At 39.9% G+C, this 26443-nt stretch overlaps 2 protein-coding genes across 3 annotated transcripts; both read left to right on the top strand.

Annotated features, from left to right (window-relative positions):
* Positions 1–703: 703 nt before the first annotated feature.
* On the top strand, positions 704–5690 carry tuba5 (tubulin alpha 5). The gene is made up of 5 exons (XM_056773101.1): positions 704–870; positions 2057–2279; positions 2518–2666; positions 4270–4950; positions 5033–5690. Exons 1-5 carry the CDS (start codon positions 868–870, stop codon positions 5324–5326), a joined length of 1350 nt encoding a protein of 449 aa, XP_056629079.1. The 5' UTR covers positions 704–867; the 3' UTR covers positions 5327–5690.
* Positions 5691–8942: 3252 nt separating this feature from the next.
* kdm5bb (lysine (K)-specific demethylase 5Bb) lies at positions 8943–26275 on the top strand. 2 transcript variants are annotated; one of them, XM_056772790.1, is made up of 28 exons: positions 8943–9281; positions 12245–12322; positions 12542–12664; positions 12937–13107; positions 14016–14072; positions 15599–15748; positions 15848–15941; positions 16088–16209; positions 16691–16849; positions 16976–17095; positions 17214–17372; positions 19334–19515; positions 19657–19819; positions 19980–20099; positions 20261–20455; positions 20606–20787; positions 20908–21032; positions 21155–21305; positions 21499–21613; positions 21712–22082; positions 22367–22505; positions 22619–22798; positions 23384–23542; positions 23626–24093; positions 24261–24357; positions 24452–24627; positions 25134–25370; positions 25451–26275. In XM_056772790.1, exons 1-28 carry the CDS (start codon positions 9129–9131, stop codon positions 25583–25585), a joined length of 4581 nt encoding a protein of 1526 aa, XP_056628768.1. In that variant the 5' UTR covers positions 8943–9128; the 3' UTR covers positions 25586–26275. The 2 variants fall into 2 exon arrangements, with proteins under 2 accessions (XP_056628768.1, XP_056628769.1); XM_056772791.1 differs by lacking the exon at positions 14016–14072.
* The last annotated feature ends 168 nt before the right edge of the window (positions 26276–26443 follow it).

Raw genomic sequence — 26443 nt, 5'->3', positions numbered from 1 at the left:
CCATTATTTTTCAAAAATAATTTGAACTTGTAATCTTTAATCAAAAACATTAAACTGCTCTCCCCTTCTCAACAACAACTCTTCACCACATGACGTCAGAAACTAAAATGATGTAGCACTATAATCACAGTCCAATGGCCAGGCATGTTAACCCCTCCCCTCAACAACAAACCAATCAAAAAGGGAAGGGCAAAATAAAGCCCGCCCTACAATTTTTAAATTTCAGAAGCAGTTTCACTCGGATATACGTCACGATACGGAAATAAGTCAATCGAAACTTCCGTTTCATGGTGCCTTTAAAAATGCATGGTCCAATTGATCGTTTATTACCTATAATACCATCGTATTTGTGAGTTTTTTGTTAGTGCCAACTGTACAGCTCACCAATGTTTCACTTTATATCTTAAGTGTTTAAAAGGCTGAGGTGCGAGAAGTCGACGAACAAAAGAAATATAACCTCAACGTTACCTGAAGCAACTCATAGGAAATTTGAACTCAAGGTAACCTCCCCCTTTTACAGGAACTAAAACGCATGAATCCTTTACCCTGTTTTCCCTACTAGGAAAGGCATCAGAGCGGTTGGATGTTTTGCAACACTTTTAAATCTAATGACGAGTGTTTGGTTACACCAATAGAAAGACGAGGAGGGTCTTAATGTTGGTGTTGGCCAATAGCGAGGCTCAACGGGCCGCGTGAGCGTGCAGGCGCGTATAAAGTGTATAGCGCGCACCTTTGGCCCCTTAATGCTGTGTTGGCGGAGACACGTTGCGCGTCTAAACTCAACGAAGCTCAAACCTGCTTGTTGGTGATTCTCCACCGGAAAAAACTTAAGCCTTTTACAAACATCTCCCCGAAGACCAAGTCAAAATGGTGAGTGAGGCTGTCACTGGAAAATATGTAGTCGTTCAAAATGTCTACAATCATAAAAAGGTCAAAAGTGACTTTTCCCACCAATTTTAAACGTTGCGTGTTTTTAATATGCTAACGTAAACGTTAACTGATGCGTTTGATGGGAGTCTTCTGGCTGAATCCTATCTTAAATAAACTTTGTCACGTTACTTTCATCGGTTAAACGTATATTTCCTGCAAATGTATTTTGCCCACTTCTTCCGCAAATGTTATGTTCATGTGACGCATTAAGTGTTTTGGAGAAAGTGTGATTTTGTAATTATGACGTCTTTTGAGAATTGTTTATATAAAAAAAATCAGTTTTCGGTTGATGCGCGTAAAGAAACTGGTGAAATAACACAAACGAGGCCCCCATCACGCGCTTGGTCCGGTATGAGCGGGGGGATGGGGAGTGGGCCGATATCTTTTTACTTCAAAAGCTTTGTGAAGTTTGTCATTCACGGTCGTCTGTTTAACGCTCAGTTACATATTAATACAGTTTATTTGGTGTTTGCGGGTGAATCGATGTTATTCTCATGTTACTGGCTCCTTCCTGTCGCCCATTTTGCGACAAAGCATGATGTACCAGAGAGCCCCTACTTTCCTAATGTTAATGTATTCATATAACATAGGAAATGGGTTTAACTGAAACGCGTCACATTTAAATGTAATCTAGCGGTCATTGGATGATACAAGATATTTTGTAGTTTTTTTCCCTGTATAGGTTATTCTAAAACTTGCATGTTCCTTGAGACGAAAATGGGCGATCGTACGAATAATTTCAAATAACGTTAGATATTGAGTTTAACGTTACATTCTTTTTAATAAATCTTTGAGGAAATAAACATTTGCTAAGACTGTTCTGTTTCTAGTAGGTTCGGGAATCAATTACAAAATTGGGTTATTTTTGTTTTGTCACCAAACGGTAAAATGAATCATACACCCACTCAGTGAGTGTAGGTATCTATTGCATTTGTTTTACGGGTTTGGGTGGTTCCTAGTAAACTGTAGTCTGACCTTTTATCTTCATGAAGTGATTGTACCATAATTATAGTTTCAAGTTCAACCTTATGAGGAAGCGTCAAATAATGCGAAACTCATGTAATAATGTAACATATTTGAAGTGAATAATAAATATTTATGTGATAATGCTTTTGTGTTGATGTAGCGTGAGTGCATCTCTGTCCACGTGGGCCAGGCAGGAGTACAGATTGGCAATGCATGCTGGGAGTTGTATTGCCTGGAACATGGCATCCAGCCTGATGGTAATATGCCAAGTGATAAGACCATTGGTCGTGCCGATGACTCCTTCAACACATTCTTCAGTGAGACCGGATCTGGAAAGCATGTGCCACGAGCTATTTTTGTAGATCTGGAACCTTCTGTCATTGGTAAGTGGTTTGGTTTTTATGAGAGAATAATATGAACCTGGGGATCATTAACACGATTCTTTGTTCTGTAGCATGTCAATTTGTGTTTGTACGCACCTAGAAAATCATGCTTATTTGGCGATCAAATTAATAGTTATGCACACAGTGTTGAATGGTACATTCATTGCAACCTTCCTGTTTAAAAAAGGCAGAATATTATAGGCCATCAAGTGCTATAAATACCTGTCTTATCTTTCAGATGAGGTGAGGTCAGGAACCTACAAACAGCTGTTTCATCCCGAACAACTGATTTCTGGGAAGGAGGATGCAGCAAATAACTATGCCCGGGGCCACTATACTGTCGGCAAGGAGATCATTGATGCAGTGCTTGAGCGTGTCCGCAAACTGGTAAGAACTTTTATTTCGGATAGCAGTTAAAGATTGGTTGGGTTCTTTTGTCTAAAGTGATGTAGGCTAGGCTCCATATTTTTTCAGTTGTGCTAAAAAAATGCAAACATCTAGGGATGTAACGGTATAAACATTTCACGATACAATAATGCATCGGTATGAAGACCGCGATACAATATTTGTAACTTTATGCAGGAAAGAACAAAACGAATGAAGACTTGGAAAAATGTGCAATTAGTTTCAAGAGGGTACAAACCAACCAGCACATCCTATCTGTAAAACTGTGTCTATGTACAATAACTTTGTCTCTGAGTATACATGTAATACCAGATGATATTCCTGGTCACAAATCACATGCTTTGGCTAATTTGGAAACACGACACAATTTGGAGTAAGAAAAATCGACATCACACACTACGTGATAAAATCTGCAGACTAGCGCAGACTTTCTGCAATAAATCCAGACTGAAAATCTGGGCAAAATCCGAGCAAAAATCTTGTAATGTATTCCAGCCTTAATATTCAGTTTCATAGTGCCTAGGGGTATAACATTATTCAAACTGAAGTGGGGAAACACCTGCAAAATGGTATGTCATGATGTACATAAACACCCCTGGTGCCCCAGCCCTGCCCGATTGTTGAGGTTGACCGGACTTTACAGCTAAAAGTTTTCCTGCACCATGCCGGATTTCCAGCTTTCCGTGTTTGTCTGTTGGAAAAAAATATATGTTTTAACAAAATATTACATTTAAAAAGCTTATTGATATAAGTTTGAGTTAATAAGTTCGTCTACCACAGGTATGACAGGAACACAGCTATCATACTCAACCAAACAGCCTATCAGAAAAAAATAGGGCGGGTCTTGGTTGCTGGACTGAGACGTCATGTTGGAGAGTATGTAAGGAAGCGAACAGTCTGCAGGATCGAGAGTAACCCTAATAGGAGGGCAGTTTTTAGTCCATTATGACAAATGTGACATGCACAAATTGGAAACTCTGACATAAAGATTAGTTAGACCTTGATAGATCTTTGTAGTTTCAGCAAATCATCTAATCACACTTCCGCTTCCACTAATGTGTGTCACACACAGTCGCTCATTGGCGCACGCTATCTGCGATTGAGATATCAAACTAACTTTTCTTTATTGATATTGAATTAAATTGTAATATGTACACATTAAAAAACTGATATTGTGTATTTTATATTATACACCAAAATGACACTAACCATTTGAAGTGTGTATAAACTTATAACAACAATTTAACCTACCTATATTTTTAAGATAAAAGTGAATCTATTGGTCTTCAGCACTTGTGGTGCCATGCCAGAAACCGTGCCCTCACATCAAATAAACCATGGCTCCACACTGCGATATGAATTAAAATTTGGTGTTGGTATATTTTGACACCCCTAATAGCATCTCGACAGAACAAACACTATCAAGAACTCACAGCTGATATTTTCTTTAGTAATGTAAAACCACTATGGTGGATACGCGGTTACAATGCATTCAAGGTATACAATTTATCAGTATGGGTGAAGGTAAACTTGTGCCTTAACACCTAATATAATGCGTTTAACTTATTTTTCCCTCTTGATCCAGTCGGACCAGTGTACTGGTCTTCAGGGTTTCCTGATTTTCCACAGTTTTGGTGGAGGCACGGGCTCTGGTTTCACATCTCTTCTGATGGAACGTCTCTCTGTTGACTATGGAAAGAAGTCCAAGCTTGAGTTTGCGATCTATCCAGCGCCTCAGATCTCCACTGCTGTGGTCGAGCCATATAACTCCATCCTGACAACCCACACCACCCTAGAACACTCCGACTGTGCCTTCATGGTAGATAATGAGGCCATCTACGATATCTGCCGTCGAAACCTCGATATCGAGCGACCCAGCTACACCAATTTGAACCGGCTCATCGGTCAGATCGTCTCTTCAATCACCGCTTCTCTGCGATTTGATGGAGCCCTGAACGTTGACCTAACAGAGTTCCAGACCAATCTGGTGCCATATCCCAGAATTCACTTCCCACTTGTCACATACTCGCCCATCATCTCCGCTGAGAAGGCCTACCATGAGCAGCTGTCTGTGTCTGAGATAACCAGCGCCTGCTTTGAGCCATCCAATCAGATGGTGAAGTGTGACCCCCGACATGGAAAGTACATGGCCTGCTGTATGCTGTATCGTGGGGATGTCGTACCCAAAGATGTGAATGCTGCCATTGCCAACATCAAGACAAAACGGTCTATCCAGTTTGTGGACTGGTGCCCAACTGGATTTAAGGTAAGATTCAAAAGATTCCTTATTTATCTTGGAAAACATTTGCCAGTTTTTATAAACCTTTAACAACGTGTCCTTTTAACAGGTTGGCATCAATTATCAGCCACCTACAGTGGTGCCTGGTGGAGACTTGGCCAAAGTACAGAGAGCTGTGTGCATGCTGAGCAACACTACAGCCATTGCTGAGGCCTGGGCCCGTCTGGACCACAAGTTTGATCTTATGTATGCCAAGCGCGCCTTCGTACACTGGTACGTTGGAGAGGGTATGGAAGAGGGAGAGTTTTCCGAGGCCAGAGAAGATCTTGCTGCTCTGGAGAAAGATTATGAGGAGGTTGGTGCAGACTCTGTGGAGGACGAGGAGGAGGGAGAGGAGTATTAAACCCACCAGGGACAAATGAAAGATGTTTAAGGTTGCTGATCTGAGACCAATTTGAAGCACTTTTCTATAGTCTTGTAAAATAGAAGTTTTTTTTAGGTTGTAGAAAACTGGTTTTAGATCAGCACTTATAAGCAGTATTTAACTCTTCATTCCCAAGCTTCCACATTAATGTCCAGTGAATACGAACAGTGTCCTTATGTTTGTGATATTATTGTTGTTTCATTCTTTTAACACTTTTTCTGTATTTCAAGGAAATTGCCAAAGGCTTTTCTGTCTGTGAACATCATTTGTTTTGTAAGATGTGTTTGTCCTACACAACTCCTGTAACTGACAAATGCAGTTTCAGAATAAATTGTCAAATGTGCCTGTGTTTGTATGTGTATTATTTGCCTGAAGAGATAATCTGCAGAGGTAGGTATGTGGCTCCCACCAATACCACAATTATAATAAAACTAAAATTAAATGTGTAATTTACAATGCTTTGCTAAGAAATGCCAAAAAAAATTCCCATAACCGTGGATAAGGTAAAGCTTTCCTGTAGCTCAGCGGTAAAAGCATTGCGTTAACAACGCAAGGTTGTGGGTTCAATCCCAGGGATTGCAAATACCTATGTATAGAAAAAATGCAATGCAAGTCGCTATGGATAAAAGCGTCTGCTAAATGCATAAATGTAAATGTATTTCATTTACCAACAGGCACTAACTATGGAATTCCAATCCTTCCAAAACTTAAAATAAATCCATGAAGAAATGTGAAGAGTACATTTTTGTATTTCTTGCATACATTTGTTAATATATGTATTTTTACAATTTCACAATTATTTCTACATTTGTGTCCATATGGTAATGAGGGGGCGTGTCTTGCTTCAGACATAGTTGTCGTGCTGCTGTAGGCCACAGGCAAACACTAAGGTCACAGTAACATCTTGTGCTTTGACAAAATGACATGCAAGAGATGAGCTTGACCACATATTACAGCATTTACTATAGTGAACTTCAGCATTATATATAAATTACAGTAATATATACTGTAGTGCACTATAGTATTTTGTAGGGATTTAAAAGCCCTTAAGGAGATGCATTTTATCATAGCGTAAGTGTTGAAACCATGTTTTTTTTAGCAGATTTGTATAACCACAGTTCCACAACAAGTACCTTGGTAAACTCTGGTTATACTGTAGCATTAAACTGTGGTAACAATGGCATAACTATAGAGGGCATTTTATTTGTTTTAATTTAAAGTTTATTTTCATAAGGGAATACTGTAGTATCTGGGGAGTTTTACTACACTTTACTTTAGTAAATACTACATAAACTATAGCAGGGCTAGTCAGGTGCCTGTTCATCATTTCAAATGAATCCTGAATGATTAGCTTGGTCAGGTGTGTTTGATTAGGGTTGGAAATAAACTGTAGGATGCTGGCCCCTTCAGGAACCATCTAGGAACAGTCGAGAGAGAGACGGGAAATTACGGGATGGAGAACCGAGAGACGGCCTACAGTGCTTTTGAACAACATGTTGGCAAACAGTTAACTTGACACCCAGCACCAACAACAATATCATGCTTTAAGTGCTTTAATATCATGTATGTTGTTTGTTACTAATGTGCCCTTAACATGAATGAACAGGCAACAGTGTAAAAATGTAAGCTACTCGTTTAGGATTCATTTAAAATTATGAACAGGTGCTTGACTAGCCTTGCTATAGCTTATATAGTATTTACTAAAGTAAAGTGTAGTTAAATTCCAAGATCCTACAGTAATTCCTTATGAAAATTAATTTTCAATTAAAAAAAATCAAATGGCCACTATAGTTAAGCCATTCTAACCACAATTTAACAATGGTGTTGCTTCAGTATAACCAGAGTTAACCATGATATTTGTAGTGGAACTGTGGTCATACAAATCTGCTAAAAAAACATTGATTCTACCTTTACACTATGATAAAATCCTTAAGGGCTTAAATTACTGTAGTATATAGTATGCTGCCGTTTACTTAAATAAATGCTGTAATATACTATATTATTGTTTTATGTAGTCACACTCATCTCTTTTATGTTCTTTTGTCAAAGCACAAGTTACTATGGCCTTAGAGTTTGTCTGTGGCCTACAGCAGCATTCTGTGCACGATTGCTATGTCTGAAACCTATGGACTTCCGTGTCTATGGACACAGAAATGTAGAACTACATAAATGTGAGAATAAATACATTTGAATATGTGTAAATACATTAATATTAATATAGAAATAAATAATATATGGATTTATTTTTTGGGAACTAAACAACACGTAAATAGAAGTTAAAAAAAATATTTTGCTATCAAACATCTAAGAGGAGGGAAACATGTAACCGTTCCAATTTTATGGAACCTACTGTATATGTCACTGAAAATAAAATGAATTAAAAGTAGACCTACAAGATTAAGGTGTTTCCTTTCCCCCCACAAAATTTTAAATTAAGCTTATTAATGCAATTCAATAGTAATATTTAAATTATTTTTTACCTATGTAAAGTTTTGTTTGTACCACTACTTTGCACAAGTCAATATTGTACATTCACACATATAAATATAATACATTGTCTATATTTCTTAATTAACATAATCTATATGTCTTGTGTGTGTATATTTTTGTCTTGTATTTCACCGTTTACACCAAAGAAAGCATTTCATTGTAGGAAAACTTGCATTTTTTTACTTTTCACTTGCAAGATTAAATTACAACAATTTCCCTGCTACATTTTACCCACCAATAGATTGTTGTCCCTAAAATATTTAATTGAAAATTACAGAATTTTTAAACCAATAAAAATGGGGTTGTGCACCAAATTATTTTATTAATGTCTTAATGATTCTTTCAAAATGAGCTGTGTGTAAAGTTGTATTTGTCGTGCCACTTATGACGACATAATACAAATATTTTTTACATCCTTACAGTTTTAAAAGGGCTTTACTACAAATCCCAGCCCCCTGTTATCCGTCACACTTACTATGTACTGGCTGTCCAATGAGCAGCCGCCATAAGTCTATTTAAAGAAGAGGTCCCGGCCACTATCAGCTGTCACCTGCACGTATTCTTACGCGGAGGTAAACACTGAACGCGTGCTTTTCGTAAGAAGTGAATGTAAAGAAATACAGACATTATGGTTCGGAAATAAATTGTTGGAGAGTTTAAAGGTTTATTTATAGTCTTGTGCCCTTTACTCATTAATAAGTCACTTGCATTTGATTGACGTTGAATATAGACAGTTCTACGATTGACTCCATGTGAATGACAGCTTTAACTCTGACCCTTGGATATTGGCTGGTATATGTAACGAACTAATTTATTCCTTTTTTATATATATTAGCATCATCGCAAATAGGGTGCGTATAGAAGTTGAATAGTTGGAGCTCGTGTGTAAATTTTTTCTGAGTGTATCAATGTCTACGAAAAACGAGTGGAAAGGAATATAGTCACTAGCAGGTTTTGTCGTTATGCAACGATTAAAAAAAACTGTATTTTCAAAGTAACACATCTGTAAACGACGTGGTAAAATGTTCACATTAAAACGTTTCTACACCGCTTGAAGTGAGTGGGCATGTGTGCGTCGTGTCTAGATTTTTGAGCGGATGTGCTCTCAACCTAAGAGCAGTCACGTCACGGTGAGTGTGGATGTGCGTGTTGATTGTTCGTGTTGTTCAAGTTAGCCGGACTGGGGGAATAACAGACGGACAGACCGTGTTGCAGATCTCAGGAAGTTTTGTCTCCGTTTCGCTGAGCGACTCGTTTCTGCCCCGCTTCGCTCCGGAACCGGACCTGTGAGATGACCCAGCGGGGCCCGGCCGAGTTTACCCCACCGCCAGAGTGCCCGGTGTTCGAGCCCACTTGGGAGGAATTTGCAGACCCTTTCGCGTTTATCAATAAAATCCGACCCATCGCCGAGAAAACCGGGATCTGCAAGGTTCGACCGCCGCCGGTGAGTGCTGTCCGGACGGTCTGATCGGACCGGCTGGACCGGGCCAGGTCTGCGGAGTGATTCTGAGTTCGGTTTAAAGGGAAATGTCCCAACATGGCGGCGCAGTGACAGCACTGCCGAACCGCTTTGTGTGCCGCTTTAGCCTCGCTATATCAGTCCAACTTTCTTACCCCTGCCGGGTCTGTTCACGACCTATGGATTTTTATGACCCGGAATTCTGACCCATGGGAAATATACTTGTTTTCTGGATCCGCAAACGTCGCGGATGTATGAGATTAAACGGGATAACGTCTCTGTATGGCGCTGTGTGTGTAGTACGGCCTGGTTCGGTTCTAATAGAAAACTAAACGTCAGAGTTACAGTTTAGTTCAATGTTAGGTTTGTGTTTATTGATTATGTATGAAATCCTTGTTCTTATCGAATAAATTCCAATAATTATATTAAATTAGTGCTCCTCGGCATCTTGGGTATTGACGATTAATTGACGTACTCTAGCTGAAAACCCACTCATATAGTATAATGATTATAAGGCGTTTACATACAATAATGGCTTAATATCTTCATATAAAGAAAAAAGCATCAACGCTTTTTGGAGATACCTGCCAATGCGGAAATAACCTTTCCTTTCATTTTCACCTCAACACAACTTTATATTTTCAAAATGGCTTTATTGTCTTTATAACATTTTATATATTAACATATGATGTTAATAAAACTTAAATGATGTAATGATGTTAATATAACATATTGTATTCATGTCATATGCATTCTCCGGACAAAGAGGTGCTGTGCGTTTAATGTGATCGTAGGTTTAATATCGTTATTGTAAAATGACACCCGGTTCACAACAACGGTGTCAACCTGAATCGGAACCGATTAAGTTACTCCTGAACAAATCTGACCCAGTTGAATAAATCACAATGATTCTGAATACGTCTTTACATGACAGGTTTATCAGATAACATGTTAATGTATTAGGCTGATCTATTATTGTTATGTTTATGGATATTAGACGGAAAATAATTTGTAGATGAAAGATTTTCTTATTTATTGAAATTTGTGACTGAAGTAGGCTATATCTGTCAAGAACGTGACCGTTTTGGTTTCTGCATGCGCTCTCGAGCAGAAATGAAGGGCCTTTAAACTCGTTGGTTCTGGTTTGGTTCTGTGTTTGATCAGGTTTCTTCTATGAATCCATTAAACTCGCAGCTACGTGACGCGATTCACGCACGAGGTCGCAGAAGAAGGGAAACTGTTATTACATTTAACAAGCGATGATTAACGGCTACAATATCTCCAACAAGATTACAAGACGAAAATGTCGCAGTATTGACGTTATTAGTATCCATACGGCATTATTCGTGAGTTTTTTTAAATCCCTCAAAAGATCTCGAAGGCTTAAAGTGATGAAAATGGTTTCACATGGGCTCGTCTTGCTATTCACCACAAAGACTCCGCAAATCCATTTGCGCCCTAGGCCCTGACGCGTTTTAAAACATTTACACAATGTAAAAGTGTTCATATACACTCGGTTCGACCCATATTCTATTGACGAACCCAAAGGATGGATGCAATCTCCGGGCCGGGCGCGTCCTCCATGTTGCGAGCTTTGGAGTGAATGAACCATCTGGCCATTTTGTGTCTTTCTCTAACTGTGATGCCTAAACAGCATTCAGTATAAACATTATACACACAGCATGCACCTTAAGTTCATAGCTTATGTGTATCTGAAATAAAATGTAGATTGCGAACTGTTGTGTTACATTTTGACAAATTGAAATGTGTACGTATGTGCGAAAACAAGAATCTCCACCATCTCTGCTGTTGGATATTTGCACATGTAAAGCCAGGGTGTGATGTCTTTGGCTTTGAATATCTCTACAAAATTCCTCTTGATTCATTTCTTGTGCTGCCTAGTCAGGTTAAAGCAGTTAAACTTGTGTTAGTTTTCTGAAAAGCATTGATGCTGATTTATTACATAATCGCATGATTATTACACAATATGAATGAATGCAGACCTGTTTGATCCAACGGGACCTAAAGGATTGGTTTTGAGAGGGTCCTTTTTGTGAGGAGCTAAAATAAGTTAACTTAACACTTGAGGAAAATTCAGAATCATGTTTGTGGGTGTATGATCTCTGTAATCAAAATGTTAATTTCTTGTCTGAAGACACAGTTGCATTTTTTTACCCCTTTATACGCGGTTGTAAACACCATGTTTTCAGTACATGGATACACAGCTTCCAAAGACAATGTGCTGAACCCAGACAAAAAAGGCTTTATTAGATAGGCTTGCTGAACAAAACCCCCAGTTCCACCGTTAAGCTATCTACACCAGGCTGACCTGAATGTGTGGGTGAAGATGTGACTCTCAACTTGCTAAAAAAACATTTGGTTAAGCAGACAAACGTTCATGAATCTCTAGACCACAAACCACACAGCACCACTGAAGTTTGCACACTTTTGTCTTCAACGTTGGATTTAAATGAACGTTATGAATAAAAGACAAGATACATTTTAGTGAAAGTCACACTTAAATGTTTCACATTTCACAGTAAAAGTGCTTAAAGACCCTCTTTATCAAGGCCCAAATAGCCTCAGTATAAAAGTCTTATCTCAAAACAAAAGAAATGGCCCCCATCTCTTCGAAAGGACCCTGTTTGACTGTGCCTGTAAGCTTATAAATACAAAAACTTAAGAAAAAAATGGGCATAAACCTCTTTGGTCATAGGTTTTGGTGTTGATGGTAATGAACTATAGAACCTCAGCTCAACAGTCTAATGTGTGGATTCGCTGTTGACAAATTTTTTTTTCTTGTGAAACATTTAACTGGGTGTAAGGCACAATATTCTAGTCTGTACAACATTGTTCACACAGGTTTTATTTTGCTGGACAATGTTGCATATTGAAATGAATTGTAAACTGTTCTTGTTGGTTATGTAAATTTTTCTTTGTGTGTCTAGGACTGGCAACCTCCGTTTGCATGCGACGTTGACAGACTTCATTTTACTCCTCGAATCCAGAGACTCAATGAACTAGAGGTAAATAAACATTGAGCTGAAAATGTGTGCTTGCGTGTGCCGTAAGGTCAATGGTCAGTGTTTTGCACCTTTGTCAGCAGAATTTGTTCTTTTGAGATGTCTATTATTAATCGGCACCACCTTTGAGATACTTAATAATTAACAGCCTTATTCATAATATTGCTGATTCCTTTTTTCCATTCTGCTTTCCCCCATCTTTCTCCCTTTCCCAACCCCCAGGCTCAAACCAGAGTAAAACTCAACTTTTTGGACCAGATTGCCAAGTTTTGGGAACTGCAAGGATGCATGCTCAAAATTCCTCACGTGGAGAGGAAAATTCTCGACCTGTATCAGCTCAACAAAGTGAGTGAGTTTGTGTAATGACAGTTTGTTACACTGTATTACACTGATCCACAAAGCAATTCATCCGCATATCATTTTGTTACGTATAATGTAAGAACCCTGTTAATATGAAGATCTGAAACCTGTTACTCATTTCAGTGCACCTCACAGAGTAATTCATGTAACGGTTGGGTTATTTACCCATAAACCCAGAGAAATTACGATGCTGTGTTTATTATTTGCATGCCTCAGGTGGCATTAATACTCTCCCGATCTCTTTTTTCTTTTTTCAGTTGGTCGCAGATGAGGGGGGGTTTGATATTGTTTGTAGGGAGAGGAGATGGACAAAGATCGCCATTACAATGGGTTTTGCACCTGGCAAAGCTGTGGGGTCACACCTGCGAGCCCATTACGAACGGGTCTTGTACCCGTACAACCTTTTCCAGTCTGGAGCAAACCTGCTGGTAAGTTCAACATATAAACATATAAAACACTCTGGACAAAGCTTTCCGGAGCCGGGCAGAAGTTCACAGCATGTGAATGAATAAAGATGGATGGGGTTGGGATCAGATTACATCAAGGCTAGGCCTTCAGGCTTGGCAGTAGTAGGTTGTGCATTATTAGGACTAGGCAGATGGTTTTATAACGTATGCTGGCGTTGATGAATGCAGCGGCTGTTGTTATCAAGTGTGCTTTATTACATTCTCACTGCTAATCGCTTTGCAGGGTTAATGCTGTTTGTGCCACAGCTACTACTAAGGACTTCCTTTGTCTTTAGAGACAGTATTTTCTTATCTTCAAAGGGATGCTTCACCCAAACATGAAAATTCTGTCATCCTTTACTGACCTTCAGATTGCTCCAAACCTGTATGAATTTCTTTGTTTTTCTCAACACACGAGAAGAAATCTATAAGGATGTCAGAACTCATCCCCCATTTACTGCCATAGTAGGGAAAACTAATACTACGAGTCAATCGTGGATGAGATCTGACATTCTTCCAAATATCTTGTGTTCAGCAGAACAAAGAAATTTACACAGGTTTGTAACAATCCTAAGGTGGGTAAATGATGACAGAATTGTTATTTTTGGGGGAAGTATCCCTTTAATTAATCCTGATCTTTAACCCTTTAATACACTTTTTAGGCTGCTTCCTTTCGTCCACAGACGAAAACATCAACAGGGTCATTTTGAAGCCTCCTCCTGTCAATTAGACATTATTTGAAATAACAATAAAAAGTATAATATGCAAGAAATTAAATATGAGCATACATTTGGAGCCTAACCAATAACTTTCTTTCCAATGACTGACTCCTTTGACCCAAAGGTCAATGCAAATTTCTCTATAATGTGTAGTGCTCTTTTCTACATCAGGCTCCTGAACTCGCAGCCAAACTGGCACGTTTTGGGGCACCTCCAGTGATGGAGGAGGTATGTTTCAACCTTCCCCATTACCTAATCAGAACTGTAATACTGGACAGGATGTGATGTCATTCAAATCGTTTCTGTGGGCCTCGATACTTCCCATTGTCCTTCAGACTAAAATATAAAGATTGGGAATTTTAACATTTAAAATATGTGGAATCTGTAATACTCATGGCGCTCTTTGTGTTTTACTTTTTCACATTCTTTATTTCTTTATGATGTTTGCTTGTATAACACATATTTTCCTTTTGCTGCTTTTGCAAATTTGTTGGTTTAACCCCAGTGTTTTGTTTTGATGCACTTTTTTATTTGCGACAAATGGAAACTCACTGGTGTTATTGTGACTGACAGCATGTAACCTTTCCTGACCCAAACAAACCCCCACAACTGTTTTGCAGAGAAACTGTTGCTTTCACTCTCCACCTACTACTCTCGTCTTTGTGTCACTCTCTGTTTTCACTCTTCGCTCTGTTTTTTCTTCTTTGAGTTCTGCCACATCCTTTCTTCCTCCCTTCCCCCTCCCACTCCTCCCCTCAACCCACGGAGCTGTGACCTGCTTTCTGTTCACGCTAATCTCTTTACACCTCCAGCTGTTCTGTCTCCTCCTTCTATAGCCTCTATCTCAGTGTCTATGTGCTAATCTGTAATCTGATAGTGGATGCAGGCATCATCCAGGTTTTCATCCTGGAGTGCTAAAGATTTTTGCCTGTCTGGACTCACAGGCGCAGTCTACGATGGTTTTTAATTTACCCATTAGCGCTTGTGTTTGTGTAAACCAGTGATAGCAGGGTTGATGTTAGAGGGGGTTTTTAGAATGTGAAGTTTTACAGTTTTCCTGGTCAAGTGTGGAGAACCCAGAAGTGACCCTTAAATTTGCCTTTTCAAGGGATTGAAAACTTGAAAAAAAAAATGCTCTCTGAATATACGAGGCTGTTCACACAACGTTTTAAATTAAAAGACTGAAAACTTTTAGTACTTTTTGCCATTTATTTACATAATTGGGGACTTTGAAAACAGGTCTCACTCTCAGTATTTACTTATTTTTGTGAATTCAAGTAAATGCAGATCACTTAGACAATGGTGCTGTGTATATATGAAACCTTTTAAAAACGCAAAGAAAAAAATGTTTAAATTTCTTACTTTATTTTTATTTTATAAACAAACACAAATTACTTTTAAATCTGTTTTTTTTTTATTCAGCCATTTTTCCAAACCCATGACTTTCACTGTGGTCTTTTTCATAAAATGATGTCGTGCATAAAAAAACACAATAATAGTAGTATATACAATTAATGTGATAATAAAGCCATAAAATAACTTGAGGTACGGACTAAAATATTTTAAGATGAAAAGAGTGTTTTCTGCTGAACCTCATTCCCACTGTAGAAGAGAGTTCTCTTGTATATAACAATAGAAAGTCATTCTGATTTGATGTCATCATTTTGGGCAATTAAATGGCAAAATGTATATTTCTGTGCAAACTATTTCTCAAATATTTTCAAATTAACCGTTTTTTGGTTCTTTCTCTTCAGTGTGTGGAGAAACCATCACTTGATGATGTCAGTGGCAGCGGAGATAAAGAGTACAAACCCCACGACCTACTGCAGAGGCAAAACATTCATATGCCACCCAGTGACACAAGCGGCGCACCTGCTAGAAGAGCCAAGAGGATGAAAACAGAGGTGTGTTTTAAAAAACACAAACTCTATTCTCCAGTGAAAGTTAACATATAACACTTTTCTTTAGGCTCATTGTCTGATGTGTTTTTTTTTCTGTTTTAGTCTGCTTGTATTAAGTCAGAGGAAGTTGAGGGGTGTGACAACAGGCCCAATCTCAGGAGGAGGATGGGTTCTTTCGTTGCCAAGCCTGAACCAGGTAAGCAGCTTCCTCTGTCTCTTCCTCTGGTGACCTCACATGACTCATCAACTCTGAATATCTGTAGTCAACTAAACACGCGATTCAAATAGCTTTGTTAGTCAGTGTATGTAAAGTACAAAAATGTGTACAAATGTGTGTTTTAGAGAAGGAGATCCCTATACAGGTGAAGCAGGAACCTGTTGAAATTAAAGAGCTGATTCCTGAGCCAGAGAAAACCAAATCGCGCTACAAGAAAAACATCCCTCTTCCTCCAGTCAGCAACATAGTAAGTTCTTTCTTTTTTTTCTTTCTCTTTCAATTTCTCTCTCTCGCTCTCATATTTAAATGTATGTTATGCTAAGGTTTCTGTCACATGTAAATAAGATGACGTCAGAACTCTGGGAACACAAAGGTTCTGTTGATCTTATTCAAATGTTCTGACTATATATTCTTAAGTAATGATGTCTAAAGTGCTGTTTTTGGTTGTGTTGTTAATGCTAAAAATGAAATAAACACATCTGATTTTAACTTTGCTTCTGCTTGGGCCCGGTTCATGCGTGAAATAAATGAATGTCCTGATGGGATATTAATGTAAAGATAGTCGCTTTACAATTAAATGAGTGTAAACAGATACTGACTAGTGTCAAAATATTTGAAAAGGCATTAGCATAATTTCTTCTGCTGCTGTCAATAATTCAGTTGACATTTTAAAAGCATGGCCTACACAAATGTGGCACAATATTGCAGTCCTCTTTCTCTCTTTGTAGGTGGACATGTATGTGTGTTTAGTGTGTGGAAAAGGAAATGATGAAGATAGGTTGTTGCTATGCGACGGTTGTGATGACAGTTATCACACCTTCTGCTTGATCCCGCCCCTCTGCGATGTTCCTAAAGGGGATTGGAGGTGCCCTAAATGTCTGGCTCAGGTGAGTTGAACAGATGTTCACAAAACTGACAATGTGTGTTCATCGTTTAAAGAGAAGAAAACCAGAAGCTGATCCAGTCCAGGCTTTGTTTCAGACGTTTGAATCATTATTTGTGTGTTTCTGCAGGAGTGCGGTAAACCTCAGGAGGCATTTGGCTTCGAGCAAGCATACAGGGACTATTCTCTCAAAGCGTTTGGGGAAATGGCTGACTCCTTCAAGTCAGACTATTTCAACATGCCTGTTCATGTATGTATCCCTGAGACTCATGTATAATAGATTTACAATTACAGAATTGGCCTCAATATAAAAGGCTATATTCAATATAAAAGACAATATTAAAGGCTTTCATTTTGGTGTGTTTCAGATGGTGCCCACCGAGCTTGTTGAAAAAGAGTTTTGGCGATTGGTCGGCACCATTGAAGAGGATGTGACAGTGGAATATGGGGCTGACATTGCCTCGAAAGAATTCGGAAGCGGTTTTCCAATCAACGGCGGAAAGTTTAAGGTTGCGCCGCATGATGAGGTACAAACAGAATATGAGGAATTTTAAAGGGGTCATATGACAAGGCTAAAAAGAATATAATCGTTTGTTTTAGATGTAATGCAATGTGTATACAGGATTTAAAGGACTCGTTAAATGAGAACTTTCAACAAATTGGTATGATTTATTAGGGTCAAAATGACATTTCTGGAACATATTTTCCTTAAAAACATTCAATGGTGGTGTAAACAAAACCCAATTTGCCTAGTCAGAAACTGCTTTGCTCACAGCAACCCGTTTTGGTGCATGTCTCTTTAAATGATAATGAGTTACAGCACACCCCACCCCCCTTCAATCAGATGTGTCAACACAACACGTGTAGTACTGCCATGGCAATCGTTTAGCTAAATGATGTTTCCTGGACTCCTCAGCGGTTAGTTTCGCTTTAATAGTCTAAAATCATTCGTCCGGAGAGTAAAAAATCGTTGTGCGTGTATGCTTCCCTGATCTCAGCGGAATTACGTGGATTTTAGTACTTGTCATTGTCATTGTCATTACACATGCAACGAGAGGGCATAACTAGTATGCTGTGACAGATTTTTTCAGCCTAAGAGCGAATGATTTAAGATGTTTAAAATGAAACTAACTTGCAGTGTTCGCCCGTTCATTAGCAAAACAAAGAGCTTGCCGCAGCTGAACATATTAACGCACACAATGTATTAACATACATACAGCTAATCTCCAAGTGCCCATTTGCCAAATAACATATAAATATAGAGTAAGTTTAACAATGTCTTTGAATGTTCTATTTAGCCCGTGACTGACTTAGCTTCCTTCGCTATCGTATGCTAATGTTATCCTCCTCAATTCAGACTTTTGAGAAATATTACCTACATCGGCAGCTTTGTCTCGTTCAGTTTGTCTTGATCCCTTTTGAGGAACAACTTTGAAGCTAATCCTGCTTGTACTGTCCCAGATTGATAAAGTACTCCGGCTTGAAGTGATTTGCGCAAACAAGCAGGTTGTTACTTATGGTTTCTGAGGGATTTCCACTTAAATTAAAATAAATCCACTCCTGTCTCTTCCTAGGATGGACTCTGTGCAGCGACTACATTGCATGCTGTCGAGGAACTTTAGCCATGGCATCATGTACACCGCTGTGGGTGGAATTGTGTAGATTAAGGGGCGGTAATATTATAATAAGAGCCTGCGTCTACGTCACATCAGGAATGAAATCTGAATGGCTCGATTTCTCACATGCTTGTAGAGAAAGATTTGCCAAAACAGTGTTACTGGGAACTTTATTTTCACGTTTTCTGGGTTGCTTGATGCACTGGGGACCCGATTATAGCACTTAAACAGAAAATAATTAAGAAAAATGCTATGCACTTTCGTATATCCTCTTTAAAATGTGCTTTTTCCAAAGTTCATCTCTCTGAAAAGCAAGGTGTGCTAAATTAACCAGTGCATAGTAATTGGTCGAATTCTGCAAGCTTGTGACAAAAATGTAACGCCTCTTACCATATATGGAACATCAGGTTCCAAAGCAATAGTACTGACAGGTACACCCGCCCTATTTGCGTATACATTTGGGCAGTCTTAGTCAAATCAATCCACAAACTGACGTTGTGGGGGTGTGGTTAGACGAGACGTTTCAAACAGGTCCGGGTGAGGCTTCGCTTTTAGATGGAATGCAACGTTTGGTCCGACACTTTATTTTTTGTAATCTTACGTATCTAATACATGCATTGGCAACTTATAACACACCAAAGAAACAGAAAAACATGTATTTGCGCCATATGACCCCTTTAAGATGTTACTTAGAGTGAGTAACATTGTCTCTGTTTCTAAATCCAAAAGTTGTACTTCCTTGTGTCTGTACAAATACTGTTCTGTGGATCTGACAAGTTCAGAGGAAATAGATTCTATAGACTGCATTGTGGATTGAGTTTCCTGGTTCTCTCAACATTGATGATATTCATTTGTCCTGTCATTGGTTTTAGAAATACATTCAGTGCGGGTGGAACCTGAATAACATGGCCATGATGACACCATCAGTGCTTACCCACGTCACCGCAGATATCTGCGGCATGACCCTGCCATGGCTCTATGTGGGCATGTGCTTCTCTTCTTTCTGCTGGCACATTGAGGACCACTGGAGCTACTCCATCAACTACCTGCATTGGTAATGAGCATTTTATGTTTGTAGCAAGGATTGTAATTCAGTTATTAATTGTTATTTCAGTGAATGTGAACGTTTTAGGGGCAATATGCAACGATAGAGACCCTGATTGTGTGTTTCTGCTTATGTTTGTGTGTGTGTTAGGGGCGAACCAAAGACCTGGTATGGTGCTCCTGGTTTTGCTGCTAACCAGCTGGAAGCAGTGATGAAGAAACTTGCTCCAGAACTCTTTGAATCTCAGCCAGACCTCCTCCACCAGCTCGTCACAATCATGAACCCTAATACACTCATGGCCCACGGAGTACCAGTGAGTAACATTATGAGCCCACACACACGTAATGTTTTATTTTCCTGTTTTTTTTATTTCAATGTATTTATTTTACTCACATTTTATTAAATGCTTAAAGGGACACATGTGAAAGAAGTTTTGTATGAATGTCTTCTGAAAAACGTTCCTTCACGTTCAGATTTACAGAACCAATCAGTGTGCGGGAGAGTTTGTCATCACTTTCCCAAGAGCTTATCATAGCGGCTTCAATCAGGGCTTTAACTTTGCAGAAGCTGTGAACTTTTGCACAGTGGATTGGGTGAGCCTGAATTCCTTAGTCAAACTGTTTGTTAATACTGTAATTTTCTTTGCTTGGTCTCTTATTGAAAGTGCTGTTCAGATGTATATTTACATGTAATCCTGTGAAAGCCTTGTTCTGTAATCTGTTTATGCTGTTGTATGTTATTGTGTTGTGATCAGATGGGACTGGGCCGTCAGTGTGTGGATCACTACCGTCTGCTGCATCGGTACTGCGTGTTCTCTCATGATGAGATGGTGTGTAATATGGCCATGAAGGCCAACAGCCTGGATGTGGTTCTGGCGTCAGCCGCACAGAAGGACATGCAGCTCATGATCAAAGAGGAGAGAGAGATGCGTGACCAAGTCCGGAAGCTGGTGAGTGTGAAATGTACAGCATCAGTGGCAACTTAAAAAACCTTAATCCGAACCATTTTGATAGAGATGCTAGCAAAGTCTGATTCTATAAGATTAAATATATGTATGTTGTTTTCTCTACTTGATTTTTGTTAACCCATCTGTCTCCAGGGGGTGGCCAACTGTGAATTGTTCCAATATGACTTGCTGGCAGATGATGAGAGACAGTGCGTGAAGTGTCGCACCACCTGTTACCTGTCTGCTCTCACCTGTCCCTGCAGACCAGGAGTCCAGGTGTGTCTGCACCACGCCCACGACCTCTGCTCCTGCCCCATCTCCAACTACACACTCAAGTGAGTCCTGAATTCTGCACATTCGATTCCTTTCGGGTGGAAAGTGAAATGTAGAAAGTATAGTGTTCTTAAGAGAACTTCTGGTGAATGTCTCAAACTGTGTAATACTCAACCACACAGTTACCGTTTTACACTGGATGACCTATACCCCATGATGAACGCTGTGAAACAGAGGGCGGAGTCTTATGATGAATGGGCATTGAGAGTTACAGAAGTCATTGGGGCCAAGCTAGACAAGAAACGCAGTGAGTTTCCATCTGAACATATTCAGACACATTAGCTGAGGTTTTGTTCATCTGGACTTCTTCAGTCCAGTTTAGGAATATGAGCTGTTTGGTCTCACTGATCCCACTCTCTTTCACTGTAGATGTCTCAGTGTTTCACACGCTTCTGGAGGAATCAGATGAGAAATCTTTTCCAGAGAACGATCTGTTACGTCAGCTAAGACTGTTCACTCAAGATGCTGAGAAATGCTCGTCTGTTGCCCAGCAACTGCTTAACGGCAAGAGACAGACTAGGTACAGATACACTCGCATACAAGGTTACGAATCGCATACAAAGCACACATAAATATTTATTTATATTTTGTGTGCTGGGCTTCATCTTTTTGCTAACAGTGTTTTGGTTTGGTTGACACACATGTGAAATGTAAATTTGACAAATTTCTATGTGCCTGTGTGTTTATGTCTGTACTCTGTCATCTGCCTGTAGGTACCGCACAGGTGGAGGAAAATCTCCTAATCAGCTCTCCGTGGAGGAAATGAGGTCATTTGTTCGCCAACTCTATAACCTTCCCTGCAGCCTTACGCAGGCACCGCTTCTGAAGGTGACTTACACACACGAACAAGAACATAAAAGATGAAACGCAGAACTGACACCGAAAGATCATTTACATACATCTTATGCCATTTTTCTCTCGTTCAGGAGCTGCTGAACAAGATCGAGGATTTCCAGCAGCACAGTGAGAAGCTTCTGTCTGATGAAGTTAGCGCAGAGGCGGTCAGCGAGATCGAGTCATTGCTGGAGGAGGGCTCTCAGTTTGACGTGGTTCTTCCGGAACTGCCGCTGTTACGGGAGCGTTTGGAGCAGACGCGCTGGCTATCTGAGGTTCGGCAGGCAGAAGATCCGATGACCAACCCATGCGGTCTCTCTTTGGATAACATGCGTCGGCTGATCGATAGAGGGGTCGGACTGACGCCTCACCCTTCAATCGAACGCACAATGGCTTGTCTGCAGGAACTGCTCACGATCTCAGAGGAGCTGGAGGAAAAAGCGCAAGCACTGCTCAAAGCCAGGTGAGGGCAGCATTGAGTAGGCAAATGCACATCTATAACAGTGTCACAGTCTTTTCGAATCAAACTTGAGGGGTTTATGCAAAGATCAAAGGTGTTAATAATAGAGGTGTTCACACGTGCAACAGCCGAGGAATTGCACCTGTTTAGCAACATATGGACATCCGGTCATTCTATGAGTCCAGTTCAACACATGCACTGCATGTTTAGTACCTGCAGAGGGCACAAGAATGATTCTATAATGAGCCAAATTGTATTTGTTAATATGTAAGTTTTCTTTTTTTTAGGCCTCCAGAAAGTTTGGAAACGCTCTGTTCCCAGCTGACTCAGGTGGATGGAGTACCTGCATACCTGCCAAACTGCCTCCTACTGCAGGACACAGTCAACAGGGCTAAAGAATGGCTCCAGGAAGCTGGTGATTTACAGGTACACTCCGCATTAAAGAAAGTATGCCCACTATACACTATACTGTTCACAAATGGTCAGTGATATTCTTGTCAGGTAATATGAACGTACATGTTTTGTGTTTGTGTTGGCAGGTGGGAGGTCAGATTCCAGTTCTAGGCTCGCTCTCTGATATGGTTTTGAGGGCTCATGCTATCCCAGTACGACTGGAGCCTCTGGAACAACTGGAGCATCTGGTATCAGAGGTGCAGAACTGGAAGGAGTCGGCGGCCAAAACCTTCCTCATCAAAAACTCCCCCTTCACTTTATTGGAGGTAAGACTGGACAAATGATCATTTATCCAGGAATAAAGATGTGTTAATCCTTTGTTGTTGTTTACGTCAATTCAAACCGGTATGACTTACTTTAATTCAAGGAACATGAAACTGAAAGTATGCTATAAAAGTACAATGAGAGTATTTTACGAACATAAATCCTATCTTATTCATGCTTGCATGCCAGGTTTGATATCACTTAATATTTTGGGGTGGATTGTTTTAACTGTAAGAGTTTATGAGGTCCAATGTGTAATATTTTGGAGGATATATTTACAGAGATGCAATTTAATATACATAACTATGTCTTCGGAGGTGTATAAAGACCTTACATAATGAAGGATTATGTTTTTATTACATTAGAATGAGCTATGTCTAGATGCAGATAAATTTCATACATTGGACCTTTAATATGAGTATATTTCAGTGTTGGCTAATAGTTTTAATAGTAGTTTAGTGGTCGGCAAGAAGTATTGACTTGTAAGGTCTTTATGAGCTATATAGAGATTACGTACTGTTTTTCACTTTTTTATAAATAAGTTGTTGTTTTTGAGTTAAATTAATGTTTTTTTGACACCTTTGCAGGTGTTATGTCCCAGATGGGAAGCGGGCGGCACTTTAAAAAAGAAAATGAAGAAGGCTAAAGGCGAGTGTGCATCATCAGGGAAAAAGAAGCTTGTGAAGCTAGACAGCATGAGTGATGTGGAGAGAGCACTTACAGACAGCAAAGACTCTGCCTCTGCTGTGAGTGCACTACATAGTACGCAACATGAATACTTCTGACAACGCAAAATACATCTTCTTACTGCATATTTTTCTTTTTTCAGATGTTTACGCTGGCTGAAGTACGTTTAAAAGAGTTGGAGTCGCTTTGCTCTCTTCGTGCAGCTAACGAATCGAAGCTCCTCCCTACGGCGGACTGTGCCGCTCTCAAAGTGTGCATCTGTCAGCAGCCGGCCATGGGTGCCATGTTACAGTGTGAGCTGTGTCGAGATGCTTTCCACAGCGTCTGCGTGCGCGGGCCAGCTGATCCCCGTGCCACAGAACCGTGGCTGTGTCCGTTATGCCTACGGTCGACAAAGCCCCCCCTGGACAAGATCACCTCCCTCTTATCATGCCTACAGCGAATTCGTGTGCGGCTCCCAGAGGGTGACGCAATACGTTACATGATCGAACGTGCTGTAAGTTGGCAGCGGCGAGCGCGAGGGCTCATCGAATCTCACAACCTTTCTCAGGAATGCAGAGGAGCTTCACCTACACACGGCGTCCATCGGACCACAGGGCACAACAGGAAGGTCAGTTATTATATCACTTAAACAAAGTACTGTAGGCAGAGTAATGTCCTTTTTGTTGGAAGCGGTGAGAATCATTAAAGATTTGGTTTTGCTGTTATGTAAAATAATTTCAGATGTGTTGACTGTGTGTTCCAATCAATTAAGAATAAATTTTGCTGTTGTTGTAGCAGTCATGTGGGTCTCCATTCCGGTGTCAGGATTGGAGCGTTTCTGGGCAGGAGCAGACTGTGTTTTACACAGAGCAGCGATGTATCCCTCTCCAGGGTGTGTATTATTCTCACATAAATACACACTGTCATATTTCCAGAGATCCAAAGTTGAAGATTGTTTTTAAATGATACTTCTGTGTGTGTTCCAGGTCTCAGTAAGGAGTTCGAGGAGCTTATGGTGGAGGGCTTGCTTCTACAGGTTTCTCTACCTGAAACTCAACAGCTCTACAGACTTCTGCTGTCCGGTCCCCCGACCATAAAAACTCCCCACACAGAACACACAGCCTACCTCACTCAAAAACACTCCTCCTCACCACAGACAAAGGTAACTTCCTTACTTACCTACCTTAAAGGGATAGTTCACCCAAAAATTAAAATTCTGTCTTCATTTACTCACCCTCCAAATCTGTATACATTTCTTTATTCTGATGAACACAGAGAAAGATATATGAAAGAATGCTTTTAACCAAACAGTTCTTGGTCACCGTTGACTACCATAGTGGGAAAATGACAATGGTAGTCAAAAGTCCCCCAGAACTGTTTGCTTTTCTACATTCTTCAAAATATCTTCTTTTTGTTCAATAGAACAAAGAAATGTATAAAGCAGATTTTCCTACTATGTTAGTCAATGGTGACCAAAAACAGTTTGGTTTAAAGCATTCTTCCAGATATTTTTCTCTACGTTCATTAGAATAAAAACATTTTTACAACTTGAGGGTGAGTAAATGAAGCCAGGATTTTCCTTTTTGGGTGAACTGTTCCTTATTCCTGGCTTATCGAACTGATCAAGAGGAAAATATAAATCTGTTCTTTTCCCTCTCTCTTCTGCAGAGAGATGCAATCACTTCAGCAGAAAAGAAAGCTAAGCGACGAATGAACAGAGACGAGGCCGAAATCAGGGACAGAGGGATGAAGCCTAAAAGCAAGAAGCAGCGAATAGGCACAGAGAAGAGGAGAGAGAGGAAGGCGGCGTCGCTCTCAGCGTCAGATGTTTCTCAATCAGAAGACTCAGAGGAAGATATGACTCTGTGTCCGGCAGAGAACTGCCTCCAGCCAGAAGGAGAAGAAGTGAGTGAATGAATGGAACAAGTACGTGCGTGTGTTTGTGTGATAAAATGGGTTTTGACTATATTCTCTCTCTGTTGCAGGTGAACTGGGTGCAGTGCGACTGCTGTAACCAGTGGTTCCACATGATATGTGTGGGGGTGTCAGCAGAACTCGCCGCTGAGGAAGATTACATGTGTGTGACCTGCAGCACAAGCAACACGGGCCGCCGGAAGTGAAACGCTCTCCTAACACCCTTCCTCCATCCCTTCTCCTGGCTGTATAACTGACCTTCCCTCGTTTCATAACCCATGACCTCTGACCTTTGTAACAACGGTGCTATTTTACTTATTTCGTTGGACTCTGTTGTCCTGAATGATACTATTTGGTCACTTTTTGTATTTTTACAGCTTTTTCCTTCTGTCGATCTGTTTGTGATTGTCAAAAACATGATATGCTAAATGCTGAATGAATATAGTGGTGCATGGGTTTGTGCTTGTGTCGCTTTCTGGCGTGGAGGAGAGACGCTCTGATTAAACCAAAAAAAGAGTAGTCTCTTCTGCATGCGCAGCCAGAAACGACACGGGGCAAACAAACAGTTTTCACCAAATACAATAAATAAATAATAAATACAGAGAAATTATTTTTTGGAAACCTGCCGTTTCAGTACACCGGCATCTGGGAATATCTCCGTTGTGTTGTCTTTTTTCTTTGTAGATTAGTTTTATTTATCGAGCAATAACGTTGTTTGTAAGTAAACGAGGTTTCGGCGGTTATAGTTGTGTTGGTGATTTTGGAGTTGGTGGGCAAATATTCAGGATACGTGACAGACACACAAATGTCATATTTGTAGCAGAGCGATGAGTGTAATGAACTGCCACAAAACCTGCTCATGCCGTTTTAAAGGGGTGAGGGTGGGTGGGGGGTTGGTTGTCAGAGTGTGTGGGTTTAACCAGCTTGTTAAAAAAATGTCCCAGTTTATAGTGTGGAATAAAACTCTTTGTTCTAATATCAAAATGAGTCTATTCTGTTTTTTTTATAGTGATCATGGTGCAAGTGGCTTTACTGTCTTCTATTGCATAATCATCAATTTTTGT

This window comes from Triplophysa dalaica, chromosome 18 (assembly GCF_015846415.1).
Source record: "Triplophysa dalaica isolate WHDGS20190420 chromosome 18, ASM1584641v1, whole genome shotgun sequence".
NCBI classification, from domain to species: Eukaryota; Metazoa; Chordata; class Actinopteri; order Cypriniformes; family Nemacheilidae; genus Triplophysa; species Triplophysa dalaica.
The sequence above is the reverse complement of the archived record's forward strand: the minus strand, read 5'-3'. Positions and strand labels throughout refer to the sequence as shown.